At 46.8% G+C, this 27,975-nt stretch overlaps 1 protein-coding gene across 1 annotated transcript; it reads left to right on the top strand.

Annotated features, from left to right (window-relative positions):
• On the top strand, positions 1-27,962 carry SLC13A3 (solute carrier family 13 member 3). The gene is made up of 13 exons (XM_075166430.1): positions 1-120; positions 10,327-10,592; positions 10,948-11,111; positions 16,036-16,102; positions 16,824-17,009; positions 17,780-17,905; positions 20,279-20,374; positions 22,207-22,311; positions 23,317-23,414; positions 24,643-24,755; positions 25,102-25,263; positions 25,605-25,742; positions 26,349-27,962. The coding sequence occupies exons 1-13, from the start codon at positions 10-12 to the stop codon at positions 26,532-26,534; spliced, it is 1,818 nt and encodes a 605-aa protein (XP_075022531.1). The 5' UTR covers positions 1-9; the 3' UTR covers positions 26,535-27,962.
• The last annotated feature ends 13 nt before the right edge of the window (positions 27,963-27,975 follow it).

Genomic DNA, 27,975 nt, shown 5'->3' on the forward strand with positions numbered 1-27,975 from the left:
GGGCGCGGGATGGCGGCGCTGGGGGCGCTGGTGAAGAAGGCGTGGAGCGTCCGGCGGTTCGTGGTGCTGCTGTGCGCGCCGCTGGCGCTGGTGCCCGTGCTGCTCAGCCTGCCCCCCAAGGTACCCGCGCCCGGGCACCGGCGGGGCCGGGGGGGAGGGCACGGAGCGGAGGCGTGGATGGAGACCACCGACCCTGGAGCAGGGACAGCGCACCAGCCGGGGCTGCCACCCAGGGTTGCAGATTGGGGACACCCGCTGGGGGGGGGACGGCGACTGGGGTGCACTGACCAGGGACACGGATGGGGTGGCTGCAACCAGGGACGGAGACTGGGGGGGCACCAACTAGGGCACATTAACTGGGGGACACCAACTGGGGCCATCGACCAGGAGGCTCATAGACCATGAGCGCAAACTGGGGACACTGACTCAGGGCATGGACCGAGTGTATGGATCAGTGTTACAGGCTGTGGACATGAACTGTGGGGCACAGCCCTGGGAACATGGACCGGGGGCAAAGCCTTGGTGTCCTGTCCCACCTTGCTCCTCATCTCTTGCCTCAGCCCCAGCAGTCTTTGGCCCTCACGAGGGTCACCCTGCTACCTGCCAGGGTTTCCCCACGCAGGGAGGGACCACTAAAGCCTGCAGTCTGCCACAGCTCCTCACCCTTCTGCAGCCACCTTAGAGTGCGAACGGAGGGAGCATCCTGGGGTTATCTTGACTTTTTAGGGGGAAGAAGGGATAGATAGTGTATTTATGTTGCTTATATAGATATTGGGAGGTGTCAGGAATCCGCGGTTCAGAATCAGCTCGAACTAAGTGGCACTAACTAGTACTTCTTGCTGTTACCTAGCTGCCTTATTGTAGTTTTTATCAGTAGCTCTCAAAGGAGAGCTGGGGAAACTGAGGCAAAGCAGGTCCACGGCCAGCATCACCGGTGAGATGTTTGCAGAGCTGCGGTGGAAGGAAAGTTCCCAGGGCTCTGAGGCTGCCCGGCGTTGCTGTTCCACCCCCTTTGCTGTGGGAATTGCACCGGGTAGCGTTGCAGGCAGGGAGAGGGGGATGCTGCAAGGCTGGAGGTGGCCGTGCAGAGGGGTTCGTGCTGCAGGGCTGGGAAATGCAGGGGAGCCGTGAGTGCCAGCTGCACCGCTGCGGGCAATTCTCGGGGGACCTTGGCGCTGCATCCGAAAAGGCTTTGCGGGTAAGATATTTGTGTTGTTGCAGCTGTCCCATGTACGCAGCTCTCGTGCACCAGGAGGTCCGAGCCTTGGGTGGAATTCCACAGGGCAGTGAAGTCACTGGGAAATTTTGTGCCATTGACTTCAGTATGGGCAAGATTTCACTCTCACATTCTGAGTCAGATCCATTTGAGAATGACTTTGTTTACATCAGAAAACAAGTGATGTTTGTATTTAGTGATTATAGAATGATTCAGATCCTGTAAGGACATGAAGGTGGCATTTACTTCTGCCTGTATAGTGCTTGTCAGGTGAAACCTTTACATTAAAGATAGCAAATAATTCTCACAAATTAAAAAAACAAATAGAATGACCATTGCTTTATTTAATGACACAATATGTTAAAAGAGAAAATTCTTTGGATTTAATCTCCCTTTTTTCACTTTTGCATTATTGGGTGAGTTCTTAATAGGAATATACTAAATGTCTGCCTCAAAGAGCAGAAAGCACATTGCACAACAGGTACTTAATTCCTTTGCGGATTCATAAGTAGATAATTATATTTGTACATTCATTTACGGTAGCTGAACAAGTGACTTCAATTATATTTAATAGTATCTTGTTTGACTTTGGCACTTGTAAAATCATGAGATATGGTTAGAGGCTGAGGAGACACACTGTACGCTCAGCGCAAGCTTGTGCCTGAACCGCACAGTGGTTAATTGTGAGAATAAATCACAGATGAACCTGGCGCTGCGCTGCGGGAAGGCCCTCGGTATAGATGCTCTGTGTACTGGTAGAAGTGTGTAGTGTTACACAGGCTGTGCAGAGATTTGAGTGTTCAGGAAAGGGATTTCTCCACATGTAGCACGCTCCTGGGTGCGACCCATGGAGGACCTCATGCACAGTCCAGTCTGATCAATGCTGTTTTATTAAAGAAAAACTGGTGATGGGAAAGTGGAAGTGTTTGCAGCTGAGAGAAGCAGCAGCGGGGCAGCTGTGGGCAGGGAAGGAGAGGCCCTGGCAGAGCTGACTGGCCTGCCCGCTCACCTTAGCGATCTCTTCTTCATTTTCCATGGGTGCTAAATGCATTACAGTCAGTAGCAGTGAGACTGGCCGGTACCTGCGCTGGTCGCTGCCAAAACTCTGATGCTTGCGTGGCTGTTAACCAGTGCAATGTTTCAAGCAAGCCTGACTGCAGCTTCACCAAGTTCTCCCTGAGTTTGGCATAGGGGTGAACCTGTAGCTGTGAGCTACCATACAAAACTGTATCTTTTCATGTTCAGGGGTCAGTGATTCATCTACAGTTTCAACACGAAATTGTCTCTCACTTGTTCAGCAAGAAAGGAAACTTGCTGTTGCATCAACAGGGGATTAAGTTCTGACGTCCGGAGCTTGCTTGAACTGCCCTCTGCAGCCTGAGCCGCGGGGGGCTGCAGGAGGGGAAGGGAACAGGTTACGCTTTTAACCGTGGTATAAAAACACCAGCAGGGGAATAGGCGAAGGCTCAGCAGGCGGGGGGTCTGGGGTGGTGGAGTCTGGAAGTTATCCTGGCGCGTGATGGAAAATGTGTGCCCTCAGCTGCACCGCTCGGGTCGGACGGTTTGTCCTAACTCGGGACTCGAGTCCAGCCTTGCACTCTCCTGGGCAGCCACGTTGCAAGAGCTGCTACAGGTTTTCATCAAGCTCCATCTTAGAAGGAATTCAACTGACTGGGCTGCTGCTGGTGTTACTGGGAGGCTGTACCAGGCAGGGCACCCACGGAAAGCAGGCTGGGGCAGGAGGAGCTCCTGGGTGTGGTGCCGTCATTGTAGCAACCTTGATGCTACTGAGTACTTGCACATCTGGAGTGATGGGCTGGAGAGCCCTGTGTTCCCGCTGGGATGGTCGATGTGCTACCCTGCAGGGTGTTATAGAAACTGGTAGGAGATGAGAAGCAGTGAGGCTCAGCCCTTGCTAGTCTCAAGATGAGATTTCCCTTGTGAGAAGGTGTCTTCTGCAGTGGGGATGCCAAAATCTGTTCCCACATCATGTCAGCCTTTACCTTCTCCCCACTGGGATCCTCAGCAATTTTAATCTCCCAAGGGTTTGGAGCCGTAAGGAGCTTTGAGCTTTGGCTTCAAGGGCAGCGTTTCACTTGGATCTGGAGACCAAGAAATCATGACCTAAAGTTGATATAACAGAGAACCACAAATACATGGTGGCTTCTTGGATTAGCGTGTACTTCTGAGTGATACCCTGTGGTCTGAATGCAATGAAACCTGCACCTAGGTGACATCTCCCTAAAGACAAAATCCTTTGAGAAAAATCATCCATCAAGTCTGGCCTTGCTTGTTGCTGATGAACTCCAGCATCCATATCTGCAAGGTGCTATTAAAGCTCTCGTCAGCTGTCACCCTGTGATGGTTCTTCTCCAGATCTCTGTGTGAGTCCCTTCACAGAGGGACAATCTCAGGGCTGGCATTGGTGCTGGCATTACATTGATAGCCCTTGTTTTTATTTGATGCCCTTTGTAGGTTGCAGTCGTGAGAGATAACTTGCATAAGTGGTTTTGTCTGCAATAAGTGGTTGTGGTAAGTGGTTTTGTCTGCATAAGTGGTTTTGTCTGCAATCCCCTTTAAATAGAGAAATGAAATTTCTGCTTTCTGGGCGGGTTTGCTGAGACCTCAGGGTGTGCTCCCCAAACTGTGGCTGGAACGGTGACTTGTGTCCATCACGTAAAACAGCAGAAGGAAATGCTCTGTGTGGAGCCGCTTCCCAGGAACCAGTTCTCTGCACAAGGGTCTGTGTGTCACCTCCTGCTCCGGTTGCTGCTGAAATGGCTGAATATTTGTTCCGTGAGTGGAAGTGCCTGCAACCCCCCTGCTCGGAGGGCTGTGAATGATTGCAAAGAGCTCGGGCAGGGCAGGAGGGGCTGGAGGAACTGTTCTGCTGGAAGGGGCATGGGGGGCACTTTTAATGAGCTGTGCAAAGAGCTTGTTCCAACAGCTTCTAATGAACTCAATGTCTACAGCCTCTTGGCTTGGTAACAGCTGAGGCAGCCAAATCTGCTAAAAGGAGCTCTGAGCAGGCAAATAGGGCCCAATGCCTTCAGAAAACAGACTTGACTTCCTCAGTGGCCATAGAGCAATTTAAAATTAACTCGGACGTAATGAGTCCTCCTGATTAGAACAAGGAGACTTTAAGAACTTCCAGAAGAAAAATGACATTGCTTGCACTTGAAAGCAAAGAACATGAACCGTCTCCAAATGAAGGCATTGTGGGGAAAGGGGGTGATGCAAATGTAGGCGCGTGGGGTGGTGGGCTGGGAGCGGAGTGTCCTGGGCAGTGGAGGGGAGCTAGATCCTGGGCTGGAGAGCACGGCAGGAGCAGGGGCAGGCAAAGAGGTGGCAGTCAGGAGAGCAGCCTGGCAGGTGAAGTAAGTGATTGTAGCCTGATGATACGTTTCATGCGTGAAGTCCATCTCTGTTATGTACGTGCTTGGTGATTTAGAATGGCCAATTTCGCAAAACTGGAAGCAATGATCGTTTAAAAGAGATGAGAGGAAGAACTTCAATGAGGAAAGAGGGGTGATAACTGGAAGTAGGGTGACGACATTTTTCACGTGCACTGTGAGCTTCGGTCTGGAGAGAGGGCAAGCCTGGTGAAGCGAGCTGGCACAGAGAGGAAGCGAAAGCAGCAATACTTGGGGGAAATGGGAAGTTGACAAGAGTCAATATTAATTCAAAGCTAAGAACCATAGAAAACATGAAAAGGGATGTGAAAGAATTGAGAAGAAGTCCCCTATTGAGGGTGATGAGCAGTGTTTCGAGTGTGTGGCACAAAAGGAATCTGACGCGTGGTGTTCTGGTGCCAGATGGACAACACAGAAAAAGCCACACTCAGTGAAGCATTTTTGTTCTGTACTTGGGAAAGCGCTCGTAGAACAGTCCTATATCATAAAAAGTTGTCTGATAATGAAATATTTTTATTGTGACAGTAACTAAAGGGAAATTAAAATACTTGCATCCAACCCTGGCTACTTTAAAAACTACAGGTTTAGGCAACTTCCATACAAGAACTTCATAAAAGCTGCCTGAGGAGTTTTGTGAAGCAATAAACCAGGTGCATTTCTACAAGCCCCAGAGTAGATGGAGATCACTGGGACTGCTGGCTGCAGGTCAGGCTGATCTGGAATCCCTCTCGGGCAGCAGATTCCAAAAAAGGGCTTGAGATGGCAATATGTAGTTAGTTGAACATGGCTACCAGACTGGCTACCCACAGCCAAGAGGGTTAATGTGATATTTGTGTATATGGACATGTGAAAATTCAGCAAGAGCAGTGAGGATCTACCAGGCTGCTAATTGCTGAGGTTGTGGCTTTCACCAGAACACCCTTCCAGTCTGGCTTCCACAGCTCAGAAATGGCTTTGGCAAATTGGAGAAGTCTCAGAACGAGTAAAGGACTGGAAAACAGCCCATGTGATGAAAGGCTGTGGGAGCTCAACCCATTTCTTTCAAAGAATAAAAAGGCAAGGAGTAACTTCATCACTACCTTGAAGGCGCATCCATCACGAGCAGAAGGGTGGCCCAGGCTAAGGCATAAAGGAGGAGCATATAAGAAGATGCAGAGGATTGAAGCTGGCAGATTCAGATTATCACAACATAATTTTAAGTGAGGTTAATTAATCATAGGAGTGGCTTACTAAACTTGTGGGTTCACCATCACTGAAAATGTTTCTTTTTTTCTAATCAAACGTGGTGGATCTATCTTAAAAACAAAACCAAACCCTGATGCTGAAATGGAGATTCAAAAGGGGAGCCCTGTTAACCTCTCCCAGGGTGTCAAATCATCACACTGTGCTGTTTTAGCTTCACAGTCCATGAATGTTTGAAGATGTAGGATCTATTGCTGCCTCCAAGAGAGGATGTGAGCCTCAGACCTCTGAGCCAGGGAAGATTTTCTCTAAGATGCCCATTTCATTTTTGTCATTAATTTCCTAAGTGATCTTGGTCAATTTGCCCACTTTCTCTGAGCTTTAGCTGTCCTGTTTGTAAAATAGAGAAAATGATTTTGTTTTTCTGCCAACTACAAAATACTTCAAGAAGTTTAAATAAAAGTGTTTAATAAGCTTTATGTCTTTTTAGCATAACTCCAGAGCAAAATATCTTCCCTGCAGCTCTTACAGCTTGTGCCCCTGTGTTACTGGCCTCTTTCTAGCCACTCTGCAAATACCCGGTGGGAGCAAAACAACTCTGTAAACAGGGCTTGGTTTCTGTCCAGATTACATAATGTTTTCAGGAGCTGAGTTAGTAGAAATCAGATTCACATATCCATCGCGTTGGAGAACAGGCAGTGGGACCGAGATGGCCAGTAGCAGAGTCACAGCTGCAAAGTGAGAGCAGTTTGCGAGCGAGATGCTAAAAGCCACCGGTACTTTTTTTGTACTGAGTAGTTCTGAGTATCACAGTTGGGATGTTCCTTTGTGATGGTAGTGGGATAAAAGGGCTTGAAAAGCTCCAGTTCCAGCCAAAATATCTCTTGGTATTGGCATAGAGGTCCTGGAGGGTCCCTGTCACCTGTCTGCCACTCGTTTGCCTGGTCATAGGGCGGAAGGGTGATGGGGAGAACCTGTGTGGGGGTGGTGAGGCTGTGACGGCCGTGTAACATGCAAAGGTTGATGGAGAAAAACCAAAGCTTGGCAGTGCCAAGGTAGGGCTTCTTCGAGCGCTGGGTCTGTCTGGTGGGGAGGCTGTGGGCAGGCGGCACTGGGCTGCCCAGGAGCCGCCTGGGGCTGGTGGAGTACAAGGTCCAGCTGAAGCTCCTGATGTCCCCTGTCAGGTTGGTGGTGGGGACTGGTGGCTCGTGCATGCCTGTGCCTCGGTGCTACGCCTGGGCGAGCCCGTTTGCCTTATCTGACCCACATTGCCTGCCAGCCTCTCCTTTCTCTGGGGGATCTCATCTGCCCTTCCAGGAGACCTCCTGCTCTCTCCAGCTCTCCTGCCCGCGGGAGACTACCCTGTGGCTTGGCTTCCTCTGCCGTAGCTCAGCAGGTCCCCCAGCATGGAAAATCCCCGGTGCTTTCAGTGCAGTGAAGACAGGATCTGTGTCTGGAGGGGCAGAGGTCGTTCCCAAGGCTCTTGAGCAACAGGAAGGAGAGTTGCTGTCGTCCAGAGCCACCGAGCACTTCCCTGGAAATCATTAAATGGTTATAAAATTAACCCAATCACAAGACCCATTTTAAAGTTTGAATGTGCTACCGTTTTTCCCCCTGAACTTTGATAGACTTATTTTGAAAAAAATAAAAACAAAGCAGCAGGAAGGTGAGAGAAGTAGAAGGAGCCTGCAGTGACACAGCAGAGGGATCGAAGGATGAAGATCATGGCAGGGTGACAGTGCTGCACGCAACGGCGTGGGCAGCCATGGCCGTCTCCCTAAAAGTCCATTCTTCTGACATTTGTTAGCATTTATTGTTTGCATACTAACCAAACTTGCTGGGCACTGGGAGCATTAATTAATTAACATTTGCAAGATATCTTGAAACCAAAAACCTTTCAGTTTTCAATTTTGTTTAGAGTTGAGTTCAATTTTATTAATGGTTTTAATTTTTTTTATTCTGGGGGGTGCTTGCTCCAAATCTAAGTTATTCTGAAGTGGTCTTGTTCCTTTTTTGTTCAATGATTATCCTATCTTAAGTGAAAAACTTGTTTAATATAGGTGCTATTTGTCCTCTTTTGGGGTAGAGTAAGTTGGATAAAGAATACTGTAGCTTTCTTTTTAAAGTGGTTTGCTGTTGATCCATATAAGTTTCAAAATTTTGGGAAAACCCTCCATACAGTAGTCCTCTGCCCTGTTTCAGTTTTATCTCTTGGCTTTTGATTTTGCAATGAAGATTAGTTATTAGATTCATGCTGTGTTTCATTGCAATGTTTTCTAGAACATTTTCCATACACCAGAGAATAAATATCCCTTACTTATAATTAGTTTTCTAAATCGTACTTCATCTATTTCAAGTCAATTAAAGCCTTCATTGATATGCTCTTATACCAAGGCATTGTTAAATATTTTCAGTTGCTCTACCCCCGTAAGAGGCAAAGTGTCTTTATTTTGAAGTTGATTTTGGTGCAACCTTCCTTGCAGAAAACTGAAGAATATTTTGCCAGTGGGAGAAAAAAAATGACTTATACAGCCTTTAGAGATCAATTGGGAAAGGGCTTAATGAGAGGAAAGCTATTTCTTTGCTGTATAAAAAGAGCCAGAGTAAAGAGAAATTATCAGTTGCCACGGGAAGGAAATCACTAATCTAGTGCGCGAAGGTTTAAAACATGATTCTTTATTTTTGCAAAATCTAGCACTGCCAGGTTTGTTGCTCTGGTCCTGCTGGTTTGGAGGAAGTGAAGCCATGGGGAGCCCATGGGAGCTGCCAGGTGCCAGGGCCGAGCCCTGGGAACGTGAAGGGTTTACTGCACAGTGTCTTGTGTGTCATTTCACTGGGATCTAAAATTAGGACTGCACCATGGTCTTTAAATCCAGATCTTGGGGACCTCACATGACACAGAGGTGTCTGTGGCTCCTCTGTGATTAATGTCTTAAAAAATCGAAGCATATTACTCTCAGTTCTGCAATATTCACGTTTCCACGTGCGCTGGAGCTTTACTACCAGAACCCCTTGTGAAATGCAAAGCTTGAGTGCTAAAAGCAAATCAGAAATTCTGTCATTCTTGCCACTTTTCAAACACTCACTGCAGATGTATTGAACGATAAATCCGTATTGGTTTCAATTCACTCGGCTTTATGCACCCAGCAGGGTGTCAGGGTGGGTTCTGCTCTTTGGCTTTCTCGATAGCCATGGTTATTTTTTTATCCTCAGTTTGTGGGTGTGTTACTGGGCTGGAGCCTGCTCCAGGAGCTGGGGGATGACCACATGCAGCTAAGGCGAATTTTTTGCAGGTGGCCAGGCAAGTTGTGGCTCCGCCGTACCTGCTCTGGTGCCTTGCTGCACCCATAAACGCTGCAGCTGAGACCACGTTATCCCCAAAACGCAGCTCCACACAGTTCCCAGCCCACGCTGTTCCCGACCCAGCCACAGCAGGGAGCAGAGCCGTCGTCATCCTCGCCCCGGGTGCAGGGGAGGAAGGTCCAAGGGGAGGGACAGAGGTGCCTTTGAGTAACAATTCAACCTGTTCAGCAAGCTGGAAAAGAGTGGTGAAATAAATAGCTCTGTGGCTTCCAAATGACTCTCGGCTGTTATTTATAGCGCTGCGGGCACTCTGCCCTGTGGCCGCTGACAATATCCCCGTTCAGCCCTGCCGTGACCAAGCCCAGCTCCGTGCTGGGCCCCCCCCGGGGCTCTCTCCTCCTGGGCCTGGAGCCGTTCTCCTGACTTCTTTCCGTCGCTCGTTATTTCGGCCGTGGCTGTCATGACAAATGGCCTTGGTCTAGTTTGTGCCTCCTGGGCGGATGAATGAATTGACGCGGGGGCGCTGGGTTTCTGCCAGCCTTGGCCCAGGCGGGGGTGATGCCGGGCATGGGCGAGCTCCCTGCCCTCAGGAAGCAGCGTGACACCAGGGCGCTTGATTTACTGATTTCCGTAGGGACTGGGATGGGTTGCCATGGAATGGTTTCTCACAGCTCTCTTGGGAGACTCTGATCCAAGAAAAGAAACCTTTCTATGTGCCTCCTATTGCAAATGTGGGGACTCGATACATCCGTCTCTCAAAGCTGTTCTACCAAAGCCATGCAAAGCACGGTCTGTGGAAGTTGGAGAGAAAGCACAAACATTAAGTGTAGCAGGGTCAGATATTGGGACCCCTAAGGGTGTTAGCAGCAGTACCTGCTGAGGATTAGCACCCTAATTCAACATGTTGGGACAGTTCCTGCTCTCCAGAGCTTCCTTGGTTGATGCCCCAGTGCACTGCCACCCTGCAGCACGTAGGAAGCTCAGGCAATCGAGGAGGATTTGGGTTTTGCTGTGGTCTCAGAGGATCAGTGTAAGTCCTGAATCCCTACACAATGTAGGGGGGAAGATGTTGTACTTGATGGAAATGATTTGGAAGAAATACTGTATCCTCGAAGGAGTAATTGGTGCATTTTGCTTGTCTAAGTGTCTCCAAGTGAAAAGATGTCTCTCTAATGCCACATGTCTTACTTCTCCTCTCTCCTCCTCTTGCAGGAAGGAAGATGTCTCTATGTGATCCTGCTGATGGCCCTGTATTGGTGCACGGAGGCGCTGCCCTTGGCCGTGACGGCTCTGCTGCCCATCGTCCTCTTTCCCTTCCTGGGGATCCTCCCATCTAACAAAGTTTGCCCACAATATTTTTTAGACACCAATTTCCTCTTCCTCAGTGGTTTAATCATGGCCGCGGCCATTGAGGAGTGGAATTTACACCGAAGGATCGCGCTCCGGGTCCTCATGTTGGTGGGAGTCCAGCCAGCCAGGTGACTACGAGAGCAGGGGGATCTTCTTGGGGGACGTGAGCTACAGGCACTCGGGAAGCGGCTCTGCTGTGGTGGGCCGTGATGCGAGTGTCCCCATAGCAGGGGACGCACCCCCTTTTCTCCAGCTTATTGATTTTATTCAGCTGTTTGCCTTTGCTCAGAGGCCAGCGGAGCACAAGAATCGTTTGGTTCAGCCCCGTATTTGTGCTCCATCCAGTTACAGGATAGTCACAGCAGTCCTTTTTGCTATTAATTTTGTTATCCCTGCACGTGAGCTTTTCTTCCTATAGCTGTAAGATATCAGAGAACTTGCCAAACTGAAGAAATTCAGCTTTTCCTTTTTTCTCTCTTCCAGACTAATTTTAGGGATGATGTTGACAACGTCTTTCCTGTCCATGTGGTTAAGTAATACTGCCTCCACTGCTATGATGCTTCCAATCGCAAATGCAATTTTAAAAAGCCTCTTTGGGGATAAAGACACATCTAAGGATATGAACAGGGGAAATGAAGAAAACCAAGGTAATTGAGACAGGGCAGTAGTATAAGCCAGCTGAGGTCTGTCCTGCTGCTGTCAAATATGCCCCATTTTATTGACTTCACTGGCACAAGAACCAGGTTTCTTAGCTGCAGCTTGATCTCAGTGCTGGTCCCATTTTACTACACACTTTATTACCGCGATGGAAGAGTATTGGCATAAAACTCCCTCTTATCCTGCCCCTTCCTCATGTCATGCAGGAGGCAATGCTTATGAGTTGTCTGGAAAAACCGAGAAGCGGTGATGCCCAGCCAACCCGCTCCATAAACCTGCTGCTGGCACAAGTTGAAGTCCAGCCCTGTGGGCACGGTGGTGATGGGATTCGTAAGGATGCCTCGCTGCAGGGATAGCCAGAGCCAGGGAGGGCTGTAGATAGTAAACCCGGGCAGATGAGTGCTACGTAATGGTGTGTTGCTGCAGGGACAGGCAAGGGACTGGCCAGGCAGCGGGAGCAGGGCAAGGGTGAGGACAACGGCCCCTCCATGGCAGCACACAGGGCTGCCGCGTGCTCCTGGACGCGTGGGTTCTCCTCTCGTTTTCCTATTTGTTCCCCCATAAAACTGGAGCCTGAGCTGGAGGAGAAAGGGAGGACAAAAGGGAAGGCTGGCAGGTTAAATACCTATTTATAAAGTGCTTTGTGATTTCCCAGCTTGATGCTACTGCTTGGTGTTGTTCCTGAGCAGGTCGTGGACAGGCTGGGTCAGGGGTATGCAGTCAGATAAGGTCTTCCTCCAGCCCTCTCTTCACAAGTCATTTACCAGGAGTTTGGGCTTCTGGCAGACAGTGATGAGCAACAGCAAAACAGAAATGAAGTCCCCTTTGCAGCTATTATTGACAGTTGAAGCAGTAGTCACGGCTTCTCTTTCTTGCACTGATTAGTAATTCTTCTGCCCCTGTGATTTAAAAGCAATGGCTTTTTGGATCCCAGTGAGTCCTAAGGCAGAAAAATGAGTCCCCAGAAGAAGACTCAAACATGTGCATTCTCTAATAAAGATATAATTAATCATTCATCATTAATGTCTAGCAATCATGAGATATTTGCACTCCAGGTTGCTTTATCACATTTGCTTTAAGAATCTTTGACCGTTCACATCTATTAAAATCAACCCCACTGACCTCTTTGCTATAATTTCTTATTCTGTAGAAGCATTGTGTTTTGTCAGTCTGCTTTTAACCTTCTTGACCCCATCCTCTGAAATGATTTGACTGTGTAGTTGTGACTGTAAATACAGTAGGGTTTGGGAACACACAAAATCAAGACCCCCTAGACGTTGGCGAGCACAGAATTAACGTCCTTGGCTCTCAACGCTTACAGTGGTGAGAGAAGCCAGAAAAGGCAAAGCGAGAGGCATGCAAGTAGAAGAATGAATAAAGAGAGAGGCATGCAAGTAGAAGAGTGAATAAAGTGATGCTTTGCAAATATCATGTGATGGCGTGATGATGTATTTTTCTATTGAGATAGAGACTTATAAAAGTAATAAATACAAGTGAAGGAGGAGTCATCTGTAAAATGTACAACACCAAAATGCAGGTTTTCTTGTAGACTTTTTATTTGAACTTTAGTGTCCCAGAGTAGACTCATCCTTTTCTGTAATCTTTCTGAATGGATGAGAAAAGCCGAGTTCCTTGAAGGAAGCCCTAACCCTGAAGTCATTCAAAAGCGACGAATCTGATGTTACACCTAGGAGCGGAGACGTGAAGGTGAGCTTTCTGCAGCGGGTTCCTGTCTGTCGGGTGTCATCTGCAGTCAGATGGGGCCGGTCGCACATCTCCAATGGGGTTGCTGCAGTTAGTTTTTTCACAAACCCGATGAAACCTGACTGAATGCAGGGAATGTGCATTTGAGAAAAAGGTATACTAATTTCATAGTTTACTTAACTTTTGTAATCTAACTGAATTGTGATCTGTGTTCCAAAAAAGACAGGCAGATTTATTTACGAAGGGGACTGTATGTGGAAGCAAACTTTTACAATGGCATATGATAAGGTCAGTTTGCAGATCTCTTTGGATATGCTTTAATAACATTGTAGTAGTGTCCAGGAGGCTAAAAATACTTGGATGGCTAAAAAATAAAAATAAAAATATATTAAAGACTATGTAGCATGTAAAAGCATTTGATTTTCTGAAGAAATCTCAACAGGTGTGTGAAACAGCTTTGTGAAGGGCTTTGCTTACACAGACAGTGCCAGAATTAGTCACGTCCCTGATCAGTTGGTCACACTTTTTTGCTGATGAGAGAACCTCAAGGTTACAATCATTTATGTCCATGCTCAACCATATGGGCAGCATGTTATAGCTCAGAAAGTATTTGCATGCTTGTGTCGTTGATAGCTAAAATTTGGTGTAGTGTTTTGTTCATTTTGATGCTATTGGCTGCTGATGCAAGAATGCAGTTAGATGAGCTTTGGCAGCTGAAGTCCCAGCTGGTTCTGGCTGATCGAAGCAGGCTTATAAACCAAACGCCAACAGACTTTTTTCAACTTCCAGAATTTTCCTTTTGGAAGTGGGTTACAGATTCCCTACAATTCTGTCTGACATCTCCAGCGATAGGTGTGTGACAAGCTGGAAACCACTGTGCTAGTGAGCCTGACCATCTCTCCTGCTCTCTGCCCACTAACCCATCATTGACGATATTTCATTTCTCTGAGCAGCTTCAGTATCTCCAGGTAAAAATCACAAGAAAATATTTCCATCCTTTTTTTCCTGCATAGGGAATATCTTCCGCAAATTCAAGATAAACTGCAGCCAGTGCTTGAGGTATTTCGTTGGGTTGCAGACCTGGAAATGATGTCTCTAAAGGGACAGGTGGGAAATGTGCATTTTTGGACACCGTGCTGGCAGGGTATGGTCAGCTGCCTGCACCCCTCGGTGGGTGGAAATATTCCTTCTCCGGCCTTTTCAACTTTTTAGAAACAATAAAAACGTCATTAAAGCCAAACTTTTCTAGGACAAGCCTTTCTGCCTCTAAGGTATACGAGGTATTTGGGTGAAATGGCCACTGAATCCTTCTCATACCGCTTCGTGAGAGGTGTGTACAGCCAGGTCCTACCTCAGTGGTCTTTGGCCTCTTCTGACTTACGGACCTGTAACAATTTTCAACTCCTTTTTACAAGTTTCATAGGAAAAGTTTGCTTTGCAGCAACTCTGGCTTTCCTTTGCACAGTTGCCTTTTGCAGACCTTCCTTGAGAGGTAACTCATAGATGGTCCTGGCAAGATGGGATGGGAGTTTGGGCATAGCAGGGAAAAAATTTGAAAAATGTTAAGAGGTGGAATGAAATATGTCTCTTTGCAGAGCCAGCATAGGCTTGAGTGGGACGGCAGTGGTAAGAGGCCTTGGGCTAAATGTGTTGGGGATCAACGGTCAGCCATGGGTTAATGTTCGTCCTTCTAATTACATCCCTCCATCGCGTCATCATTGGGATGAAAGCTCAGCATGTGTGTGTCCAAGTCAATTAACTCCAATTCGGTAAATTAGCGATGTGTAGAGCATGACTTTGCAAAACTCCTTGGTTCACTGAGCTGGAACGAGCTCCGTGTCTTCAGCGCACACGTGAGTGAGTCCAGAGACTTTGACCACTGGCCCCTCTCCACGCGCTGCTTTTGGTCTCCAGTGCATATGCGGGTAGAAGAGGATCATGGTTCGGACTGAGGAGGGGTGCGAGGAAATTTGGGGGCTGATGGGGTGGCAGTGGCAGGAAATGGGCTCTGCACGCAGTGGTCTGCAGAGCCTGGGGAGGTGCAGGGACACAGGTTTCTGGACCCAAAAACGTACAAAGAGCTCTAGGAAAGGCAGCAGAGCCAGCGGTGACGGGCTGGAGGCGGATAAAACTCACAAGTGCTCCAGTCCTGAGGAGGACTATGGAAAAGGGGGTTTAATGGCACACCTCTACTCCCAACCTCAGGAGGTCGAGCCATGAGCCAGAACTACAAATGCCACAAGCCTTAGTGTGAGATCTGATAAAAAAGAGTGATTGTATTGCATTTCTGTCTTTTGATTTCTGAATTCTCCCATATGTATGTGTGTGGTAGAGTGGTGTGCACCTCCCAGTTTACTGCCAAAGTCAACACTGGTCGTTCTGGTCAAAATACACCCTTTCCCCAAGTGCTCCTGAGTCCTGCTTGTGTTCCCTGTGTGGTGATGAGGAGGACGGTGAGGCAGAGCCCGTGTGAAATATGCAGGAGGGTCCCTGGGAATTGGGTATGCAAGAGTCCCCCCCTCAGGGTGGCCCTAAACTTGTGTTGGGGACCAGTCTCTCAGCCTGCAGGGTCTGTCATTTATGGAGGGGATGATGGGCTTGGGAATGGTCCTTGCTATTGGGGTGGATTTCAGAGGACCTGGTACGAAGCCTAATCCCCAAATGTGCCCCACTCTTGTCTTTAAGGAGCGAATTACAGCTTTACGGTGACGTTGCGTTAGGTGTCTTCAGGGGGTAAAATTCTCATCCCTTGGGAATGGAGCTCCGTGGCAGGGAGTGCTCCTGCTGTACCTTGGGGAACGTGCCTTACAGATACATCAGGCCCAACAGTTTTTCTTCATAAGAATGAACTGTGGTTACCCCCAAAAAACCCCACCCCAAACCCATGACTTGATAAGGGACAACCTGAAACTCCTGGTCATGTTAGAGGATCCCAAAGCCCAACCAGTGGCCGCAGTAAAAGGACCAAGCGCTCTGGGTATTGGAGGAGAAGCTGGGTGCTGCGGTGGGACCGGAGTGATGGCAGGAGGAGATGGGCTTGTTGGTCCGTGCCCGGCGCTTCCGACCCCGTCCCCGTGGCGTGAGCTCACCCTTCGTTTGCACAGCCCCTCCTCTGTAAATGGCAGTTGTTTCCTCCGTTCCTCTGTTTGGTTCAAGGAGAATTTTCTAGATGCTTTGAACTGTTTTAAAGTCCTAATCTTTCTTTTTCAGCATCTTTACAGCAGAATAAACTTTACACTGTACCAACTGAGATGCAGTTTCTGGCAAGTACTGAGGAGTAAGTTAACTATAAAGTTTGTATTAGAGAGTTGAGAGAGAGAATTATCCCCTGAGCTAGACCAAGTTTTAGGAATTTGAAATTCAATCATTGAAATGTTTTGATTATACCAAATGTCCCAACCACTAGCCTGATGATAGCAACCCTCCTCTGTGTGTCCAGCATCCTTCTGCATGTCCAAATCATTGCAGAGATTTTCCAGCCGCTCTGAAATGGTAGCCAGAGGTGTCTCCTGCTGGGGAATTGTGCCTTGGTTTTCTCAGGAACATCAAACATGTGAAGCTGGTGATGTAAAACCCACCAGGATTTACACACTGGTGATGATCCTGCTTTGATAACAACGATGGGAAGGAAGCATCTTTTCAGGACAGATGTTTCTTTCCTCTTGGCGCTGTCAATTTTTTTTTTTTTTCCCTTTTAGCAGTCCTGTGGACTTTATGCTAAAGTGTTAGAAGTCGCTGAGGGGCTGGGCAAGGCACGTGCACCCTCAGCTCCTACAGACGGGTGCTGAGGGTGCTCTGCCCTCTGCAAGGCTGCTGGTCCCGCGTGGCAGTTCACCGAGCAGACCCCTCTGCTGCACTGAGCTGCTTAGGTGTCCCTGAGGACAGTGTTAGCCTGGATTTCTAAAAACTGGGAATTTTCCTTCTGTCAAGGCTCTGAAGTGGTTGCACTGTATTTAAACCAGGGCTTTCACCGGATTCTCTTTTGGACTATTTTAAAGCAAAGATCTGACGGAGGAGAAGGAGGTTGCCAGCGATGCTCTCTCAGACTTAAAGAAGGAGGAGGAATACAAAACAAATATATGGAAAGGTTTCCTCATCTCAATCCCATACGCGGCCAGCATCGGAGGTACAGCAACGCTGACGGGAACTGCACCAAACCTCATCCTTCTGGGACAGCTGAAGAGGTATGAGAGGCCATCCTGGAGAGCCCTGTAAATCCTGGAAAAGAGAGACATGTTCTCCATCCCTGTAGGAAATTCCCTTCTGTGCCGAGAACTAGTTTGAAAAATTTATGCCCTTCCAGAACATTTTGGGAAACTTCGTGAGCAGATGAAAGCAGAGAGTGGTTGCGTCAGCCTTAGCTGGTTTCCAGCGTACCCAGCCAGGCTGTCAGCCAAACCGGGGCATATGTGCTTCACCTTACTGGTGCTCTTAATCCCATTGAATTTAATGGGACTTGACTACACGCTTACAATTAACCTGGTAACTGTTTTGATGAAACAGGCCGTGTGGTGTTTTGTGAGCAATTATACCTGCTGCTGTGTGGTAGAAAGAAAAATAAGGAACCCACTACTTCTGGCCCGTTTTCTTAGTCATAAAAATGCCTCCTATGTGCATAGGAACAGAGATTTGTGCCATCCTAAGTGCCCGCAGGTATTTCTGAACGTTCCTGGCCATACAAGCAGTATGTTCAGTCTCTCCTAGGCATGTACAGCATCCCTGCGAGGTTCATGTTCAGACTCCCCAGTTATTGTAGCAGGGTTTAATCCTGCGTGTTCAGGAGTCTCATTGTATGAAAGTATCAGCCCATCTGGAGAGAGATTTTCAGATCTTCCCTTGCAGGCGTGCACAGGCTGGGTGAGCTGTGGGTGGCAGGGTGGCCTGGGGGGTTCACCCTTAAATTGAAGGGTTGTTTTCCCTTCTTGCATTAACTTGATTTTTCCCATTTGCTTAGTTATTTTCCAGAATGTGATGTGGTGAACTTTGGTTCTTGGTTTATGTTTGCATTTCCTTTAATGCTGATTTTTCTTCTCCTGGGATGGCTATGGATCTCCATCCTGTATGGAGGAATTAACGTGAGGTATGTTTATATTCACTATACGTATGCGTAGTCTGGTTATACCAGCATTGTGAAACAAATGTCCATCACGATTCTCATACTAAATCTATGATATCACCCAGGATCATCTCCTGGATGGTGGGGGTTTCATAACTAACTTCAGGATGCTCATGCTATAACAAGTCATCTATTTTAAGAAGCTGATATGCAACAGGAAGGTTTAAAACATATCTCATAGTTACATATACTTTATCTAACTGAAATACGTATGCGTACAGAGTATGTATTATATATTCATTCAGTTAAACACACAATTTTTAAAGGTTGTTTTACTGCCTGACCTGGGCCTGTGGAGGTCGGTGGCAGATTTTCATTGACAGAAGGGAAAGCAGGATCAAACTTTGAAGACCAGCATGAAATCTTGGTTCCCTTGGAATTAATTGCAAAAATCTCCTACAACATAAAAGAGCCAGGATTTGTTCCTGGGGCAGAAACTTGGGTTTGGAACAGGTTACTTCACAACAGGGCTTAATTTTACAACAACGCGTTAATCTGTAACTGAGAATACCATGTTTTTCCAGTAAATCTTTGCTGGATACATGCAACCCCTAGTGTACACTACTTAAAATGGTTGCAGCATTGCCATGCTCGTTCCTTTGGAGCCCTTTTTCCCCCTGCACGCTCTCACATGTGATAGTAATAAACTTGCAGTCCTGCTTCCTCCAGGGACCATACAGAATTTCTAATATTTAGAGAAGTCTTTAATTGTTATTTTGAGTTAAAAATGCAAATAGGAGGGGGGGAGAGGGGAAGAGAACAGGTGTCCAAATATTTACATTGTCTCAGAGACAGGAAAAAATCAATGGGAAAGTTTAAATCCAGAAAATGCCGAACGCCGGTCCTTAAATTGCTTGGTGGGGCTTCACGGGAGGCTCTGCGTGTTGCTGTGGGATGCTCGGCCGGCTCGCAGCCGCTTAGACCTGCGCCGCTCTGCATCGTGTTCCCGGGGCTTGCGTGATGCGGAGCCTGAATCCCCGCATCCTCCGGTGAGGGTTGGGGCACGGCCCCGGCGTCCTGCCGGCACGGCCCCGGGCGATCAGGTGAGGGAAGAGGTAGCTGTGCTGGCCAAAGCGCCATGCGAAATGCAGAATTGCTCTTGTGCTCGGAGAACGTGATGCTTTTTGTTTTGTTTGGCTCACCTCTGTCAGCACAAAGCCCGGCTTTATTGGGATAGCTGGGCCAGCGCAGATACCAGTATTCCCCAGTGGCGAGGTGCCTCGGAAGAGACATTGCAAAGCTGGACAAGTACAGCCGAGTGTAGGCAGGAGTTTGTTGGGCTGCTTTGACTGTAACAACTCGGGAATAGTGGCTGGACTTTCTATGTGTGCAAGTCCTGGGTGTGTGCAGCACAGTACGGGCGGATGGACATCGCTGCAATAGCAGGTCAGCTTTGCTTGAATCCGAAAGACATTAAAAGGCTTAGGTATAGGCTGGCTGAGCTGAGATGCAGCTGCCATTAATAACACCCCCCAAAAAATAAGAAATTGAAGGGCCAGATATATCTGTTTGAGGTTCAGGAACTTCTGAATGATCAACCATTCATCCACATAAAAGATCCAGGCACGATATCCCTTTGAAACAGTGAACGAGTTAAGGAAGCGCAGGCACCGCGGGGCTGGATGGATGCATCTGATACAGAAAGTTGGGGTTTGTAGGTTTAATCGAGGTCGCAGTCAGGGTTAGAAACCATGTTCAGCGGCATGATGTGATGGGAGATGAAGTGCGAGATATGAATTTGTATGCACTTACTACAAAGGAGCAAACTGTGTGTGCGGTCAGCGTGGCCGGGCTAAGAGGCTTAGCCAGGAGCACATTAACATTCCCGGCCAGTTAGAAATTCCTCGCATTTTTGTTGATCCCCAGCAGCATCCTGGCATCACCCAGGAAATTGCAAGTGACTTGAGAGATGAAGGGACAGATTGGTTTTCCGTGTCACCCTCTTCCTTGTTGTTCTGCTCAAGTAGGTATCTGCTAGAGATGGGGAAATCCTGTAATGTTGGGACTTTCTTTTTGCAATCACGGCCCATGCTGGACGAAACAGTTCAGAATATGAACGAGAGGAAACTTCCTAACATCTGCAGGGTCTCCTTTGTATGAATGCAGAGAGAAAGGATATATAAAATAGGGCCTTATTGCCTGTATCTGTACCGGAGACCTTCGTCAGTCTTCATGGTTTGAAGACAATGCAAACGGAGCCACCAGAGATGTGCAGCTCTTTGAAACTTACTGCACAAGTACACCGAGCTATGCATATGCTGCATTAGAAAATGCAGCATTTACTGTTGTGTCAGTTATGTTAGAGGCATGTAAAGATATAACTGTGTTTCTTGGCAGGGGCTGGAGATCAAAAAAATCACATATAAGAGTGGATGCAGAAGCCCGAGCCAGAGAAGTGATAAAGGAGGACTATCAGAAACTGGGTCCAACGAAGTGAGTCACAAAGTCGGGACTGAAATGAAAAAGAAATCAAGTGGGTTGGAAATGTTCTGTCTTAAGAGTGGAAAACTGGGAGAAGTGGAGTTTTTTAGAAGAAAATGAAATAGATGTTTCCACTCAGAGTGTTTGTAACCTGCTGAAGTTTGCTTTTTGCACACTCCAGGCTCCCCACCTTCACTAACAGGAATAATTGCAAATAGCAGCTTGTACTCAAATCTTCTCAAGAACAAAGTTTTATAGAGCGAATTCATGCTGGGTTGTTTAATTACTGTTTGTGATTTTTCTGCTCCAGGGACAAAAACAATCCTGTGTGTGTTATGTACTAACCAACACAGGCTGAGTTTTGAAGGGTTGTGCATACCTGTTGCGTGAAGCAGGAAGCGTTTGCTGAGAAGGCTGATGAATCATATGGTAGATACAAATCATATGGATTGTGGATATACTTTAAGAAAGCTTAATAGCTGCTCAAAGAAAGTATATGGAAAGAAGTCAGATCTGTGTCATGGTATACATTATTTTTTCTGAACTGTATTAGTCAGGTGGAGAAAGAACAACTACTATCTTATTGTAGTTTCTCAAAGGTTTTGTCTTCTGGAAAAAGCTTAGTGCAAATTGCAATGATGGGGATCATATGCTGGAGAAAGGAACTAGCAGAAAGCAACATGAGTTTTAGACCTATAAGAAATGCCAAAAAAAGAAGGAAGCAGGAAAAGTTGAGTGTCTCCAGGAATCAAACCCTAGGTATATCCAAGCAGCCACTGATATTCTGGGCAACCAGGGCTAGCGAAGGTTTCTGAAACTGTAGGTCTTAACCTTAAATGCTCTGTGTTTCTCCATCTGTAAAATAGTATTTTCATACTCACAACGATGCTGTGAAGATTCAGCGATGTTTGTGTCATGCTATCGACATTGTAATTATTGCTGTTGTGTGGAAAATGGAGTGGTTCTTCAAAGACAATTGTCTGTGCCTGTGCTGTAAATGAAAGAAATTGGTTTATTTGTTCCATTCAGTACATTATCGAGCAGCCTGCAAAATGTCTCTGAAAGAATCAAAGTCCCACTTTGAGGTCTAGGAGTGAGAAAGTCCATTAAGCCATGCTCTACCAATTTGATTAGCAACCCCATAACTTAAAATCAATGCAAGTGGCCTCTTCCCAATGGTTTAAATGCCCTTCCTTGTGCTCGGAGAGATTTTAAACAGTGTTTTGAGGCATTGTCTTGGTTAAATCTTGACTCCACTGGAGTCAAGCCTGATACTTAGCAAATTGATTTGCTATTAGATATTGCAATCTATAATATAAATGGCAATTAGATATTGCCATTTCCCCTGCTAGTTTGTCATATGTCTAAGGGATACCGTTTAGGTTTTGACCTTGAAGTTTGTTCCTGCTGTCTCATATATGATTTGAATCTCAGCCATCCTTTTACATTGCTTGAACTGGAGTGAAACCATCCCTAGCTGCCCGTGCCTTAGGGACATCCCAGAGGGCAGCGGTAAGAGGAATGACCGTGAGAAGCTGCTTGGCCCTTCCTCTCCGCCATACCCAGAGGGTCAAGCTTGCGTACGCGTGTCGTGACATCTGGTCTGGGCATTCCTGATGCCCGTCTTGCCTCTCCTTAATGTCTTCCAATATGAGATAATTGCTGGCAAGTGTCAATATTTGCAAATGGATTTTACAATCTATTCCAATGTTTCACTGTAGTTGTTTTAAGAAAACCAGCCTAATTTCTCACCCAAGATGCTGCAGCTGAGCTCAATACTTGTCCTAGCTTGGATCCGCCCCATTAGCACATCAGCATTTTAACTGCATTTGTCTTCATTTTAGGTTTGCAGAACAGGCAATTTTCTTCTTCTTCTGCATGTTTGCGATCATGCTTTTCTCCAGGGATCCCAAATTCATTCCAGGTTGGGCAAGCTTGTTTGCACCAGGGTAAGATTTTATTTTCATTCCACTGTCACATTTTTCAATAGCATTTCCAAGTCGTTGAGATTCCTGGGTTTCTGATTGCATTGCTTAACACTATTACTCAGGTTTCCTGGAATAAATTAAACTGAGCCTCAAGTAGCAGAGCCAGCTTTATTGTTTTTCTCTCCCGGAGGAGGTACATAAAGCTGGTGGGAAGTTGGCATGTGTCTATCTGAGTCCATCCCTAGGGTTTTAATGTTGGGAATGGTGTTTATAGGTACATTTACAGTGAAATACTGAATTCTTTATGCCATCCACTGATTTCACTGGAGGTCTGGAGACTGAAGAGAGATGGCAGGAACTGACCCCTTGTGCTATCCTGTCTGTTTGGCAAATTAGTCTCCCCTGTGACATCCATACCTTGGGAAGACGAACGGATATAGCAGTTGGGGAATGCTAAAGCTCAGAGAGGATGTTTTTATTTCTTAACAGAAGAGACCTTCATAGTTTTTTTTTAATAAAGCCCTAGCTTAATAAATGATTCCTTAATACAACAAAGTAGTTATGGACTTTTCCCTCATCAGTTAATAGCTCCTTACAATCAAAAACGTGCTTAAGCTCTTTATTGGATGGACCCTGCCTTTTATCTTAGAACCTGAGCATTTTGCAAAGAGCCCATAAAAATAAGGTGGTCTGGGCTCTGCCTCTCTTCCTCCCTGCAACAAGCTGGGGAAACTTGTCCTCACAACCCCTCATGGACTGACCACGACTCCGCAATCAGAACAGCCAGAGCGTCAGTGTGGTGGGGATTAGATCTTGGTTTTTACATTTGCAGGCCAGTTTTTCTAGGGGATTCAAAGACCATCTTAGCAATATAGCTCAACAGGGAATTAAAAAGAACTCTGAACAACTAACATTGTTCAAACCTGATGGAAACTTGTAATCTTCTTTGGTAAATCCTTGTTCTCATAAACTTTGTAATTCTACAAGCTTTTTCTTCTTACTAGTGTTTCTGCTGCTTTTGGACAGGTTTATCTCAGATGCGGTTACAGGAATCACCATTGTGATTATACTGTTCTTCTTCCCCTCGCAAAAACCTTCCTTCAAGTGGTGGTTTGACCTGAAAGGTGAGCAGGAGACCCCTCCGGGCGGGGACTCTGCCCTTGCCTGTGCCTGGCAGGGCAGGCACGGAGCAAGAGCCAAGATTATCCCACCTTGGACCTGCACCAGCCCACAGCAGCTGTGCTGGCAGCCTGGAGCAGCGTGGTTTGAAGGTGCAATTTGATCATACAGAGACTCTTTTTCTGAAGTGCCAGAAGAGGTTTAGCAGTCACTGCCCTGCTGCTGATTGCAGGAATGACTCCATTGCTCATGTAGCTGTCAGAGGTGATGCCGTGGTGGGCTGAAGTGAACTGAAATTGGTGTTGATTTACCGTAGCAGACCTGATTGTGAAACAGAGGTTTGGTTTCTGACTCCCAAACAGCTCCTGTCCCTCAGGGAGGAGCATGAACTCTGAGAGGGCAGAGCTGGGCGAGTTGTCCGTACTCAAAAATAAGGGTTCTTCCTCAGTTCCCAGAATGATTCAGAATTTAAACTCCTAAAGCCCAAACTCTCCAGCAGGTTTTGCTACCAGGAGTCTTTTGAGATCTTGGGTCTGTCCTCTTGAGTAGCAATGAGATACAAATTTTAAGGCTGATGAAGGCCCTTCGTGGATGGTGCAGCACCGCATCGGCTCTATGGGAACAAAATACTGGCTGCTCTGAGTCATGCACATTTGTTGTGTTGTCCATATGCAGGAAGATGTTAATCAGGCCTCCTCTGGGTAAAATATGTATGCCCTTGTTCAATAGAAAATTATAGTTCCATTAGTGCATCCTTCCATATGACAGAGCTCACTTCATCATGTATTAAGAGATGGCCTTTAGGGGAGATGAGATCTTTGCTATAAAACTCACTGGCTGTTGAACGGCAAGTGGAAAATTAATAATCTTCATAATTCAAATGGTAGAAAATTTCCTCCTTCCACGGACTCCTATCTGTTGAGGACAATGTTTATGTCTGTTACAGAGAGAAAATTAACCTGATATTAAATGTTCCCTCAAGAAAGCCTCAAAGAAAACTTGAAGTGCTGGAATTTCATTTCTTTTCCTTTTTTTTAAGATTTGATGTTAAGTTAAATGATCTTTTAATTAAGTCTAGCTTAAGAGATTCCATATGTATATTTTAACCATCAGCAACTCATGGTTAATGAGCTTCAGCACTGATGTCAGGCTCATGATATCATCCTGTCAGATGATGACTGACGTGCTCCTCTTTGGGTAGGTGTTTGACATGGGGGTTTTCTCTTCATCTAGCACCAAATACTGAGACACAGCCCTTGCTGACTTGGAGGAAGGCCCAAGAGACGGTGCCCTGGAACATCATCTTGCTGCTTGGAGGAGGCTTTGCCATGGCGAAGGGCTGTGAGGTGAGGCCCGCCGCAGATGCCACATTGCAGTCATCCTGCCCAACGGAGTTGGATTTTACCAGGGTGTCACTTGGGGTTCTCATTTGTCTCCGGTAAATTTGCATCTGCGGGTCACAATACTTGCAGGACATGTTCCTCAACTCCTAGAGACAGCAATGCGCAGCAGATAACTAAGGAGGTCAAGAGATCTTGCAACTCCTTTCAAACTGCTTGCTGTTAAATACCCTGAGGACACTGCGCATAGGTGCTTGTGTGGGTCCGTGAAGGTTGTTCTAGGAAAGGATCAGTTCACGTGCAGGGATGTAGGAGCTCTGCTCTCCAGCTTGTTTGCTCTCCCCTTCTGCAGGAGTCTGGTTTGTCTGTCTGGATAGGAGGCCGTCTGCATCCCTTGGAGGGTGTACCACCGCCCGTGGCTGTCATCCTCATCACGATCGTCATTGCCTTATTCACGGAGTTTGCCAGCAACACAGCCACTATTATCATCTTTCTGCCTGTCTTGGCAGAGCTGGTAAGGTAGTCCCATGGCAGGACCAGCTGCTCCTCTGCTCCCCTGCTCTTGGTTGGGCAGGTTTGTGTTGTGTCTGTGCTGGGACAGGCACCGTATGGTTCTCCTGCTCCTGGGCTTCAGGCACCGTGAAATCCTTGGGAGCAACAAAGCAAGTGCCTGTAGGGTAATGTGGACACGGAAGGATAATAATCCTTCAGATGTTGTTGGTGAGATATGTGATCGTTTATCACAGGGCGTGGGATAGGCTCTGCACAGTGCACTAGCTGTTTGCATTCTGTGATATATCTGCCTATGACTCCAAATCCCCAAGGTGAAATTTCTATTCCTTTCTGTTTTTCAAGGCAATTCGTCTGAAAGTAAATCCCCTCTATTTAATGATACCAGGAACTATAGGATGCTCCTACGCGTTCATGCTGCCAGTCTCAACACCTCCTAACTCAATTGCGTTTTCTTCTGGCCACTTGATGGTCAAGGATATGGTAAGTTCTTTTAGATACATAAAATGCTGAAAGCAATCCGTCTGAGTGGAGTGTTTAAAAAAGGAATTTTCAGGAGTGTAACTGGTTTGACATGTACTAAAGTGAAACGACAGAAGTCTAATACTGTTCTCAGCAGTGTTTGAAGGCACAGGTATACAGAAGGAGCCTGTATAAAGTCTGGCCCTGTGAAATTCAGAGCCACTGTGGCTCCAAATGGTGACAAAGCTGGTCTTGAACGTGCTCAGCATCTCCCAGACCGTGCTCCTGTTCCTGCCAGTGTCAGCAGCTCAACTTTCATAGGATTCTGGGTGCAGGAAAAGTTCCCCAGTGCAGAGAAATAAAGCTTATGAGTAAAATTAGGCTCAGTCCCAGTTCCTGCTCACATTCCTGAGGCTAAACAGATGTTAATGTTTTTGATGGATCAAAGCTTGGTAAGCATCTGCAGAATGGCCTTTGTGGCTTAAGAAAGCCCACTTAAGATGTTGCTAATATTAACGGCAACTAAGCCTCCCATTTTTATAATGTTTATCTTCAAATAGCTTCATGCTTCACATGCTGTAGCTGTCCAGTCTAAACTCAACAGTTGTCTTTGTATTTCTTTTGTAGGCAAGAACTGGGTTGCTCATGAATCTTATGGGAGTTCTGCTTCTTAGCTTGGCTATGAACACATGGGCCAAGAGCATCTTCCAGCTGGGGACTTTCCCTGCATGGGCCAACATCCATGCAGAAAATGCCACCTCACTCCTGACAGCTGTAGAAAATGTCACTTTAAGTGCATTAAATAAAATATGAACAAAGCCACCCCTGGGGAAGGACTCACTCACTTAGGACTTGGGCACTGGAATCGTCAGAGTATGCACAGGAGGAAATCCACGTGGCTGCTCACACTGTATGGGACCCTCTGGTTTAATTTTATTTTTAGAAATACCGGTCAGTGTCACAACATCCATTTGTTATTTTCTCTGAAGATCTTTCCCCACCTTGCACAGGTACCAATCAGACGCTCCCAGAGTCCATCTGTCATAGGTGGTTGTTAACTGGACAACCCTGTAAGTGTCGAGCATCTTTGGGTAGATGCCTCTCCCCCATGAAAGCTAGCGAGCTTTGCTGCTCTAGCTTCTGATACCCTACCTCGTTTTGGAGAGTAGCCCTGGGAACAGGGTGGAGGCAACTGGATTATTTATGTGCAACCCAATGTGAGTGAGCGTATCAGAATCTGACCGGGGGGAAGGCGGCGTGGCCGGGTGCTTCTAGCAGGATGGGAAGGATGGGGTCTCATTACCATCTCATGAGTAATTCTCTCATGGAGGATGAAGACTATTTCTTAGGTTTGTGTGTGAAGGGATGATTCAGGAGATGTGTCGGTAGGACTCGGTGCTTTATTCCAAGCTTTGGAAACAGGAAGGCAACAGTTTGTTTCCAAACATGTTCACTGTTTTGAAAACCTGGGACAGTAATTGCTGCCTGGTTCTTTGCACTGAGTACACAGATGGGGGTTTGGGACCAAATTAATTTCTGACGTAACTTTGGACATCGGTGGTGTTTCACCATTAGTGACTGTGGCCAGTCTTAGGTTTGTGAGATTGACTCACTCATGAGCAGCCTGCTGAGTCACAGTGGACAAGTTGCATTGGAATATTATTGGCATTTCTGAAAAATAGGCTTTGATTCTTAACATCTTTTAAAATCAGATTGCTTGGGTACTTTCAATGAAAGCATTGCAAATTGACTGTGATTTTAATCACCATTTTATCTGATTTTTTTTTTTTTAATTTTCTGTAAGAATCTGAAATATTTAATTTAAAAGATCAGTCATTGAAATAGATGGGTTGAAAGATGAAGGTTCTTGGTTGAGGGAAGGTGAGTGGCTGGATCCCTGTGCTGGGACAGATTTCCCTGAGTATGTGGTGGAGCTGGCAAGGCAGACTGGCCCGGGGTAGGGATCCAGCGCGTTCCTCCTGCTCCTGTGCTGCTGATAAAGCCGGGGGCCGGTGGGAGGGCTGGCAGGGCAATGCTCACCAGCCACAGCTGCTGCTGCGGGGGATTACCCTAGGGTCGCATGGTAGGTGGGGACTCGGGGGGGTTGAACCGCCAAAACCAGTTGAATGTGGAACTTTGATCAGTCAAGTTCAAAAAAGTCCTTAATATGAACAAAATCCTTAAGTTTAACAAAATCCTTAATGATTGTGGAAAACGTACAATAAAACGCATTTGTTAGCACGTCACATCGTCC

This window comes from Calonectris borealis, chromosome 17, assembly GCF_964195595.1.
Source record: "Calonectris borealis chromosome 17, bCalBor7.hap1.2, whole genome shotgun sequence".
Lineage (NCBI taxonomy): Eukaryota > Metazoa > Chordata > Aves > Procellariiformes > Procellariidae > Calonectris > Calonectris borealis.